This window comes from Vicia villosa, linkage group LG1 (genome assembly GCF_029867415.1).
Source record: "Vicia villosa cultivar HV-30 ecotype Madison, WI linkage group LG1, Vvil1.0, whole genome shotgun sequence".
Taxonomy (NCBI): Eukaryota; Viridiplantae; Streptophyta; class Magnoliopsida; order Fabales; family Fabaceae; genus Vicia; species Vicia villosa.
Window position 1 is genome coordinate 208,163,525 of NC_081180.1, and position 12,131 is coordinate 208,175,655.

The 12,131-nt window shown below is 37.5% G+C and overlaps 2 protein-coding genes across 2 annotated transcripts in view; both read right to left on the minus strand.

The window, feature by feature from the left end:
* The window catches only part of LOC131593824 (uncharacterized), a 42,775-nt gene that overhangs the window by 2,741 nt on the left and 27,903 nt on the right, over positions 1–12,131 (minus strand). The window lies entirely within an intron of this gene.
* LOC131593840 (uncharacterized) lies at positions 182–3,033 on the minus strand. Its single transcript, XM_058866206.1, has 2 exons — positions 1,016–3,033; positions 182–935 (listed from the first exon to the last, which is right to left on the minus strand). Exons 1-2 carry the CDS (start codon positions 3,031–3,033, stop codon positions 182–184), a joined length of 2,772 nt encoding a protein of 923 aa, XP_058722189.1.

A 12,131-nucleotide genomic window follows, 5' to 3' on the forward strand; every position in this document is an offset into this window, starting at 1 on the left:
ATTGATTTTCATTTCTGAAATTGAAGGAATCCAATACAATTTTATAAAAACAGTTCAAAACTCCTTTGGATAGCAAATGATGCTCATACCTAGATCTCATATTTGTAAACAAATACATATCTAATACATGGATGTATTAATACCTTAATATCATTGAAACACATAACATAAATAAAAATTGTCATGAATTTGAATCATCATCAGATTCTATTACATCTGGCACAGGTATGAAATTATCAACAATTGTGGGTGGAATGTCATTCCTAACAAATTCAGCATCACAAATTTCATCGCTCGAAGCAAGATTCACTGCATGATCTGATGGATCACAATTATACGGCTCATGGGGATTGGAATTTGGTTGTTCATTCATGTTAAAAAAATCCCTCGGAATAGACTTCATAACATAATGTTTATTTGAATCAAAAGGATCTTGAATGTAAAAGCATTGGTGCACTTGAGAAGCCAATACAAAAGGATCATCCACGTAACATCTCTTGTTGAAGTAAACACAGGTCATTCCATATTTTTCCTTTTCAACTTCAAACCAATCACATCTAAATAACACAAACTTCAACTTCCCATAATAGTCTACCTTAATTATTTCAGTAATCAATCCATAGTAAGTTATTGATTGTATTATTGGATTCTCATCTTTGGTACTTGAAAAACTTTCAGTTATTGCCGCTAGTGTCACACCACTGTTTTGTGTTTTACGCCTAGCATCACGTCCTTTTGTATGAAACCTATATCCATTAATCACATAGCCAGAAAAACTCCGTGCAATGTTATTTGGTCCTCTGGAGAGCTTCCTAAGGTTTCCAGATACATCACTTAACATTGCACGCTTCTTAAACCATTCAACAAAATCTAAACCTTGACTCTTTGCTTTGCTCCACCCCTTTCTCTTATTGGAATTTTCATTTTCATGCTCACTACAATTAAAATTACACTGTTAAAGTTATTGTAAAACAATTATTTTATGTAATTGGAACCTACAAGTATATTCATTTACCTTATAAATTTTTGGACATCTTCATGATTGAATAAGATATAACGATGGGCTAAACTCCTTGATTTGCAATCCAAAGAAATTGCTTCACCCTTTCTCTTTCCTCCAATAGGATGACCAACATTAAGACAAGATCTTGGAATTTCATCTTCAACCTCATGAGGATCACATTTATCACTATTCCTTGTCATTTTGGTGAATTTTGTTTCAACACCACTATGCAAATACCGAGAGCAAAATGTCAAACATTCTTCAACCAAATAACCTTCAGCAATAGAACCCTCAGGACGACTTTTATTACGAACATAACCCTTCAATTTTCCTAGATATCTTTCTGGAAAGTACATCCACCGAAATTGAACAGGTCCTCCCATTCTTACCTCATTCACTAGATGTATTGGCAAATGAACCATTATATCAAAGAAACTCGGGGGGAAAATTGTCTCGAATTGGCAAAGTGTTTCTGCAATCTCAGATTGCAAGATATCCAAGTCTCCCACCTCAATCACCTTTTGACACAAACAACGAAAAAATGAACAAAGACGAATTAATGGGTGTGCAACATGGCTTGCCATTGTGCTTCTTACAGCCACTTGAAGCAAGTAATGCAACATGAAATGTGCATCGTGGTTCTTGTATCCACTAACTTTCTTATCAGCAAGTTGAACACATCTTGAAATGTTTGAAGCACATCCATCTGGTATTTTTGCATTTTTCAATACAGAACAAAAAGTAGTTTTTTCCTTTGGAGTCATGGAAAAGCATGCTTTTGCAAACACTGACTTTTTACCTTGATCTACCTCTTTGGGGTGAAGTTTCTTTCTAATACCCATCTCTTGCAAGTCTAAACGTGCATTTTTATGATCTTTTGTCTTTCCTGGGATATCCAACAAAGTCCCAATTATACTATCAAATATATTTTTCTCTATGTGCATCACATCAAGGTTGTGGCGTAAAGTATTATGCTTCCAATACGGTAACTCAAAAAATATTGAGTTCTTCTTCCATGGACCATTATTAATTTTCTTTTGCAACTTCCCAAAAGCATTATTGACATCCTTTAGTTTCTCCGATATTTGTTCCCAAGTTAACAACTCTGGTGGTGGCCTATCTTCTATGTTCCCATTGAAATTCCGAGTATTTGACCTATATTTATGATCCTCAGGCAAAAAAACACGATGATCCATATAACACACCTTTTTACTATTCTTTAAATATATTGAATTAGTGTCATAATTACAACAAGGGCATGCTAGTTTCCCTTTTGTACTCCACCCACTCAACATAGCATACCCAGGAAAGTCACTAATAGTCCACAAGAGAGCTGCCCGCATTTGGAAAGTTTGACTTAGTGATGCATCATATGTTTCTACACCCAAATCCCATAAAACTTTCAACTCCTCTATCAAAGGTTGAAGGTACACATCAATATTATTCCCGGGTGAAAATGGTCCAGGGATTAATAAAGACAACATAGAATACTCAGCCTTCATGCACCACCAAGGTGGAAAGTTATATGGTATTAATACCACGGGCCAAGTACTATAAGACAAATTCATGGTTCGAAATGGATTAAATCCGTCACTGGCCAATCCGAGTCTTATATTACGTGGCTCGTCAGCAAATTCAGAATGACATTTATCAAACTCTTTCCATGCTTCTCTATCTGCAGGGTGCCTCAACTTTCCATCTTTTGAACGCTCTTCATCATGCCACCTTAATGAGCCAGCTGTCTTTGAACACATAAATAGTCGTTGAAGTCTAGGAATCAAGGGAAAGTGTCTCAAAACTTTTGAAGGAACTTTATGAGACTTCTGATTTTTTTCAACTTTATCATTTTCTTTTACATCTTCATTCCACCGTGGAGCACCACAAACATGGCAAGACGCATCATTCTCGTGGTCTTTCCAATATATCATACAATCATTACGGCAAGCATCAATCTTCTTATAATCCAAACCTAAGTCCCTTATCATGCCTTTTGCTTTGTTGAACGTATCAGGGATGTTCAATGAAGGCATAGCTTCTCTCAACAACTCTAAGAGAGCATTGAATGATGTTAGAACAAGATTTGTTCTGATCAATTATCTTAGTTTTGATGATAACAATAATATGAATTTTGCTTAAGATAATATGGTACTCTAATCCAATGCAATTTCCCTTTCAGGAAATATATAAAGAGTACGCATAATTCAGCGCTCAGAAGCTTTGTCTCAAGGGTTTAGCATGCAACATCAGAACATGGTCTGGCAAGACATCAGAAGATGGTCGAAGCAGAATCAGAACATGGGTCTATGGAAGCATCAGAAGAACAAGAGAACAGAAGCACTGAAGTTCTGATGGTATCACGCTCAGAAGCACTTCAAGGTCAGAAGATCAGAAGATGCTATGCACCTAGCTGTTTGACTCTGATGATATTCAAACGATGTATTCACAAACATCAGATCAGAAGAAAGTACAAGTGGCAAGCTACGCTGACTGACAAAAGGAACGTTAAAAGCTACTAAAGGCTACGTCAGTAGACACAGCGTGAACAAGGCTCGAGGTAGTTGACAAAAGCGTATAACATTAAATGCGATGCTGTACGGAACACGCAAAGCATTAAATGCACTCAACGGTCATCTTCTCCAACGCCTATAAATATGAAGTTCTGATGAGAAGCAAGGTTAACGATTCTGCACCAAAACAACTCATATCAAACTTGCTGAAACGCTGTTCAAATCTAAACTCAGAATCTTCATCTTCATCAAAGCTCACTACATTGCTGTTGTAATACATTAGTGAGATTAAGCTTAAACGTTAAGAGAAATATCACAGTTGTGATTATCGCTTTTAAGAAGCAATTGTAATACTCTTAGATTGATTACATTAAGTTGTAAGGAACTAGAGTGATCGTGTGGATCAGAATACTCTAGGAAGTCTTAGGAGTGAACTAAGCAGATTGTAACTAGAGTGATCGTGTGGATCAGTAGACTCTAGAAAAGTCTTAGAGGGTATCTAAGCAGTGTTCCTGGAGTGATCAGTGTGTGATCAGAAGACTCTGGAAGACTTAGTTGCTGACTAAGTGGAAAACCATTGTAATCCGTGCGATTAGTGGATTAAATCCTCAGTTGAGGTAAATCATCTCTGCGGGGGTGGACTGGAGTAGTTTAGTTAACAACGAACCAGGATAAAAATAACTGTGCAATTTATTTTTATCTGTCAAGTTTTTAAAGCTACACTTATTCAAACCCCCCCTTTCTAAGTGTTTTTCTATCCTTCAATTGGCATCAGAGCGCCGGTTCTAAGGTGCAAGCACTTAACCGTGTTTAGAAAAGATTCAGGAAGAGAAAAACGCTTCAGTAAAAGATGGTTGATGAAAGTGAAAAGTCTACACCTACACCTGCATCTACATCTGGCTCTGCTGAGCAATACAACGGTAACAATGGTTATACTAGACCGCCGGTATTTGATGGTGAAAACTTTGAATACTGGAAAGATAAACTGGAAAGTTACTTTCTTGGTCTAGATGGTGATCTATGGGATCTTCTGATGGATGGTTACAAACATCCAGTAAATGCCAGTGGCGTAAAGCTGACAAGGCAAGAGATGAATGATGATCAGAAAAAGCTATTCAGGAATCATCATAAATGCAGAACTGTTTTGCTGAATGCTATCTCTCATGCTGAATATGAGAAGATATCTAACAGGGAAACGGCCTATGACATATATGAGTGAAACAACTGGTTAGAAATCATCAAGATGAAATCAATGAAGTCGCCATCGATTGTTTATTTATCCCAAAAATGGGAAAGGAAAACATCGAGTAAAACCTAAAGGGAAAACAAACAACGGTCTTACGACCCAGAGAACTAGGTAAGGGTGTCGGTTACGCAAGGAGAAGGGGTTAGCACTCCTCACGTCCGTCGTACTCGACGGGATCCGCTCTTGTTAGTCTAAATCTAAGGGTGTTATCTAGAAATATAAAGCTAAAACTAAAGGGAAACGCTCGAAGGAAGAAGAGAAAAGAATAACGGGGAAAAGAAAGAAAATATTTACAAAATTCTGCTCGTTCAGGCCCCGCGACCTAATGCCTACGTATCCCGATTAAGGAATCAGAGCAGCCGTAGTTCGGCTCAAAACATTTTGTGTGTGTGTGATGTTAAACGTCGCATTCCACTGCTGCTCGACCTTTTGAGACTCAAACAATTGTCGTGGAACGGAGTTAACATGTGCATAAAAGAAAATAAAAGAAAATCGAACAAAACATTTTAAAAGAAAATATAAAAGATGAATATATACAAATAAGAAGCTAAAAAAGAAAATAAACAAGTTAAAATATTTTTGTGGTTTTCAATATGAAAATGAAAATAAAGTCTAAATTTAAAAGAAAAGCATGTTTTTGGTATTTTAGAAATATCATATTAGAAATTAAAACAAATATCAAAATAAAACTAAAGTGAAAACAAATATGATAAAACAAAGAAGAAATGGGCTTCAAAGACAAATAAAAGGGAAGGTGTAATGAGAAAGTCGCTGGGCCCAGATTATGTTGGCCCAAAAGAAAATAACAAGCCTGCCAGAGGGGGTGGAGCGCAGGAATTGGTGGGTGTGAAGAGGAAAAACGCATGGGCTACACATAGGAAGCTGGGAATGGGCCGGATTGGACCGAATCCAATTAAAACTAAAAAAACCCTAAAGCTAACGAAGGAGTCCGCCTCCCCTTTCAGTCATTCGGTCCTCATCTTCTTTCTACTACAACGTGAAAACAACAACACAGTGAAATCCACTCTCCATCCTTATCCAAACCGAAATCAAACGCCTCTCTCCTCTGAATGCAACAACAACAAAAACTTCTCTCAAAATCCCTTGCTAACGTTCCTCTCTGCTCTCAATCAATCGAACAAATAAAACAACAGCAAAACTGAAACCAACCTCATTCTCAATCTCGATCTCTCACCGAAACTCCGTCTCAATAAGCTCTGTTTCGTATAACTCACTTCATCTGCTTCCGTGTTCATCTACTTCTAACATGGCAACACATAATACTCTGAGCTCGAACAACAACAACGATGATACTCTCTCACTCGGCCTCTCGCAACAACAATAAACATTCAACTCTTGTACAATATCTCTAACCTCTCTATTTACGATAACAGCAACACGGTTCAAACAAACAGAAAGCTAATAACTAGATTCAATATCAGCAAGCATGGTAAAGCAATAGAAACATGGCAATAACTCAATCAAAGCAACACTAAGCATGGCAACAGTGAGCATATCATGGTAATTCAAATCAAACTATGAAGGTTATAACAAGAATGAAGAAAATTCAGAAAATGAAACTAACCGGCTCCGAATGTTCTCGGAGGGACGAATCCACGATAATCTCGACTCTCCTTTCCTCTGTGATTCGATCTTCCTCCTCTTGTATGCTTCCTCTGCGTTTCACGAAACTGAACTGGACTCGCAAGTTACTCGCGGCTGAGTTGTTGAAGATTGCGTCTGAACCGTTTCCATGAGTGAAGCTCGCGCCGGCGTTTGATTTGTTGCTGCAGATTTATTTAAGTGAAGTGATGAAGATCTGATGTGGATTATATGCAGGTTGGTGCGAATTGAATGGAAGCAGGTTAATGAAACTATAGAAAGTGTGGCTTCGGTGATAACACTTTGCGTGAAATTTGAAAGAGTATGCAGTTGCAGTCGGTGAAAGTTCGAAACGGTGTTTAGATGGATGATTGAAGCAGAGTTACGGTGAGTTTTGGTATGGAGGTTGGATCAAGTTGTGGAGGAGAGTTTTCTGGTGAGATTTTGGCAGCATAACGGTATTCATTTCTCCTCCCTTTTCTGGTATGTGAACTGTTTCTTATATAGAAGAGTGAGGGTGAGGATTGTGTGAAGAAAATAAGAGGGAAATTGAGAAAAAAATGTGGGAAAGTTTGTTACAGATTTGTGAGTGAAAGTTTGCAATCCGTGTGAATTCCTGTGGGTGGATTCTCAGCCCTTGATGAATTTGAATGGATGGACAAGATTGAGTTCTAATGGAATTTGTTATGAAATTGAAACTGAAATATGAAATGTGTGAACCATGCTGATTTTGAATTTCATTAGGATCTCAGGTGAGGTGGTAAAGGCATGAGTTGATGAAGGAATAGCTGAAAACGTGATTTCTCTCTTTGCTGAAAATATGTAATCGTGAATATCCTTGGTGCGGAAACCGTGACATCATTCTTTTGAGGGCCCCATTTGCATCCTTTTTATTCTCTATTTAATTGGGAAAAAACAAAAAGCATAATAATGGAGATATAATAAAAGTGATAATAAGAAATTGGTTAGTTTCATAAAATGGAAATAAAAAGAAATAAAACTAAAAAAAATTGACAATTTCATACTAAAAATTAATATAAAAAATCACAAAATGACCATAAACTTGAAAAAGAAATGAGAAAAAGAAATTATAAATCTTGACTTGAACTTGGACTTGAAATGTTGACTTTAAATCGAATCATTTCTCAAATCCCACTTTTCTTCGATCCAGTCCCTATAACAAAAATGAAAGAGAAACAAGACATATTTTTGCCATTTTTGGTTAATGGTTAGAAAACATATTATAAAACACAATGATGCAAATGAACGAGAATCGTAGGGTAAAAATCAGGGTGCTACAGCTGCCCCTATTTAAGTTTCTTCTATTGGGAGATAGGAGATACTTAAATACAAACAAAGCCCGATTTTTAGCCTAAGATGCCCCAAGAATGATATGAATGTATGAATTCTTTTTTCTTTTTTTGTTTTTGTTTTTGAATGATATGATATGAGACAAACTCGAATCTTCGTGGGGAATATAGCGCCACGAGAGACAAATTGGAAATGGAATGAGTATAAAAAATTGATGAAAAAGATATCTGAAGAAAGGTATCACAACATCCAGGAATGGATCTGAATGAGGTGAGAAATCACAATATCCGAGAATAAATCTGAATAAAGTGAGAACCAAGATGAAGCATGGTTGTAAGGGAACCAAGATGAAGCATGGTTGTAAGGGAACCAAGATGAAGCATGGTTGTAAGGGAACCAAGATGAAGCATGGTTGTAAGGGAACCAAGATAAAGCAAGGTTGTAAGGGAACCAAGATAAAGCAAGGTTGTAAGGGAACCAAGATAAAGCATGGTTGTAAGGGAACCAAGATAAAGCATGGTTGTAAAGGAACCAAGATGAAACAAGGTTGTAAAGGGAACCAAGATAAAACATGGTCGTAAAGGGAACACATCCGGAATAAACATCGGATAAACAAAGACAAATGAACCGAAGGGATAAATCTGAATTAGATAGATGCAAAGTAAGTTGGACTTTGATCTCAAGGTGAAAATGCAAATGAATATGAATTTGTTTTTATGTATGATATGAAATTTTTCTATGCATGATATGAATGATTAATGCAATGCATTTATTTGTGACAACTAAGAGAGACTCTTTTGTGCGGCAGAAAAGGATATCTGATTCCTCAACACATGGAACACTGCCCAAAACTCTTCAATCACATTTGCGAACTGTACTGAACTGATCTTTTGAGAGAGACTAAAAAAATGCCTGGAGAATTCTCTTGAAGAAGATTACCCCAGCTTGACTGATTAATGTAGAACAATTGATCATGGCCTCAGCTTGAGTAATCTGGAATGACAACTTTATTGGGCATTTGGAAACACTTGCCCCAGCATTAGTCTTGAAAGAGATATGATAAACCAAATCTGAGAATAGCTTGTACTGAGATAAACCTTGAACAGGACCTTGAAGTGAAATGCCCCTGATGAGATCACGGACCAATTTCTGAACTGTTTGAAATTCCTTGAGGAGGAATGCTATTTACAGGAAAAAAAGTTTGTTTAAAACTGGTAATCTAAATGCAAAGAACATGCAAGTTTTTGAAATCAACAGGAATAGAATTGTAAAGCAACAGAGAAAGGCAAAGAAACATAGCATTTGAAGAAAAAGGTAAATTAAAAAGATCAAGACAAATGATTGGCACAACTTTTGGAGTCAGGTTAACGCAACCTTGTTGTAGTATGCTTTCAAAATAAACCTGGCCTCAATTAGGACTTTTAAAGGTTGTAACTTGGCCTGGTTCACGGTTTCAGAAACAAATGGTATAAGGCTCAAACTTTATCTGTACCCACCCTTTCTTCGTGATGAACTTCCATCCTACATTCAGTTAATTCAACCTATGCATTCAGGTTTTCAAGAGAACTTGGAATTGCAGCACTTGTATAACAATGATGATTAAGAAGCCAAGGAATATACTTTGAGATGGCTGTCACTTCTTTTACAATATTTTATTGTTTAGGAATTTATTGACTTCTCTTTTTTCTTTTTGTGACTTTTTTTTTTTTTTGATTTCCCTAACTTTTGCCTGAACTGTTTTATTTGAGATTACAGTCAGCGGGATGCCCCAATATATTTTTTGCCTAAGTCTCCTTCAAAGGTTTTGACTTAGCGGGCTTTTCTTGCATTTTTCTTTTTTATTCATTTTTTTTGAAAGATAGTGATTGCCTTGCTTAACAATTGCGGAGAATCATCATCGTTACTTTTGACTTTGAAGGACGTCTTCGACATTTCTTGGATGTGTGCGAAGGAAAACTTGTGATTACAACCTTTATTAAAAGGTATCTTGAATGAAACTCTTGTATTTGAATGCATAGATGAATAAACTGAAAACTACCCATCCCCGGTTTAAAATTGCAGGTTTTTTCATTTAAAAAGAAAACTCCAACTTCGAAGGCTCTGAGGGGTTGACAAGGGATTAACTTCCTTATTTCTCCAGTGTTTGGGAATTGAAACAAGGCCTGTACATCATCAGCAAAGTTTTATTCAAAAGCACACTAACAGCAATCATGGGTATCTTGTTTTCATCATCCTCCCTCAAATCTTTGCATAGACAACATGGTAAATAAAACAAATAAAAGAAACATATTTTTTTGTTTTTTTTTTTTTTTGAAAGAAATAAAGCAGTAAATGAGAAGAATTGAATCAAAACATGCAATGCTCATTTCATTTACAATTAACAGTAGGAAACAAACAAGTTTGAAAAGTAAACAGACATTACAATTGAAAGAAATGCAAACAGTAAAGAAACATGGCCTAGTGACTAATCAACAACAAGGATGAGCTGTCCTGTCAGAAACACTTGGCTTTAGGAGAGAATCTGACTTTGATTGAAACTTCATTTGTTAGGAACTGGAAAAGGGTTGTTGACAACATTTGGAGTACGAGCTGTGAAATCTATCACCTTTCCCCTGACCAAATCTTGCACTCTAGCCTTCAATGCGTAACAATGCTCTAAATCATGACCAGCAGCTCCCTGATGGTACTCACAGTGAAGATCAGCCCTGAATCCAGCAGGAGGAGGATCTCGAGGAGTAAAAGACCTTGTAGTAATCAAGCCTAGTTGAACCAAGTGAGGATACAATTCAGTATAAGTCATTGGAATAGGATCGAACTCTGTTTTAGGCCTTGCAGCACGATTCTGATTCTGACCGGTATTCTGATGAGGAACTTGAACAGCAGCTATCTGAGGTTGATCATAATGTTGAGCTCTCTGTCGAGGCCTTTCAACAGCACTAGTTTCACCTTCTTTCTTCTTTTGGAAACCCCCAAAAGGTTTCTTTGTAGAATCAACAGCAACAGACACTTTTCCCTTCCTGATTCCTTCTTCTAGCCTTTGACCAATTGTTACTAAATCAGTGAAGTTTGAAGACACACTTCCAATCATCTTCTCCCAAAAGAAAGGAGAGAGAGTATCCATGAACAAGCTAGTCAATTCCTTCTCAGACAGAGGTGGTTCAACTTGGGAAGCCAATTCTCTCCAACGTTGAGCATATTCTTTGAAAGATTCCTTTTCCTTCTGAGCCATGTTCTGAAGTTGACGACGATCAGGTGCCATATCCAGATTATACTTGTATTGTTCCATGAATGCATCAGCTAAATCTTGGAAGTCTTGAACACAGCCCTTTTCCAAACTCATGTACCATTTCAAAGAAGCACCACTTAAACTGTCTTGAAAGCAATGAATGAGCAAATTTTGATTATTGGTATAAGCAGTCATCTTTCTGTAATACATGGTCAAATGACTCCTTGGACAAGTATGCCCCTTATACTTCTCAAACTCAGGAACTTTGAACTTGGAAGGCATGACAAGATTTGAAACAAGGCCCATATTATCAGCATTCACACTAAAGAAATTTCTTCCTTCCATAGCTCTTAGTCTCTTTTCCAATGCCTGATATTGCTCACGGACTTCTTCCACTTCACCACAGTCTCCTTGACTAACACTTCGAGAACCAACAGAACGGTAGTCATAAAGAGGATTGTCATAACGAGCCGGAACAACTTGAGCAGTAGTATGAACAACAGGTGGAGGTTCAGAAAAGACTGGAGGTTGAAATACCTGCCTCGAAGTTTGACCCACCATAGAAGCATTGACATATGTTGGAGAGAAATTCTCAGGTAACCCAAATTCTGGCCAAGTAGAAGGTGGCTTCTGAACCTGTAAAGGATCAACAACAGTAGTAGAGACTTCGGAAATAACAGTCCTCTGAGGTGGGTCAGTCCTTGCCATCAACACTTGCATCATCTCAGTAAGCTTAACCATGCCTGATTTCAACTCATCGATTTCCATTCTGACTTCCATGTTATGTTTCTCTTGGTCTGCCATTCTTTGTCTAACAGCAGCTCTAGTTCCGTAGCGGTGTTGAGGAAACAGCTTGACGGTCAACAGTTAACTGGGAGAAAGAACAACTGGAAATAAGATCTCGGGCAACCTGGACAAATGTGAGAACTATGCAATGATATGCAATGCAAGATGTAATGCCGGATGCAAACAAGTAACTAGCAGAACCATAGTAACCAATAGGATCGGAACCCAGTCACCATCAAACAGAAATGGAACCACTTGAACAAGAACCATAGTCACCAACAATGTACCTGTAAAATGATTGATTCCCGCCCCACTCACGGGTGAATCTAAGCCAGGGTAGGTCAAAAAGCCAACAGAGGATCGAACGTAGGCGCCATCATACGATGTTGCCTCGTTCCACCAAGCTCTGCCCGTGGATACGTGATCAGATCAATCAGGCATACGCCTTCT

Coding starts and splice junctions, on each gene's coding strand:
- LOC131593840 (XM_058866206.1), bottom strand. CDS start 3,033: ATGCCTTCATTGAACATCCCTGATACGTTCAACAAAGCAAAAGGCATG. Junction 936..1,015: donor GATGTCCAAAAATTTATAAG/GTAAATGAATAT, acceptor TTTTAATTGTAG/TGAGCATGAAAATGAAAATT.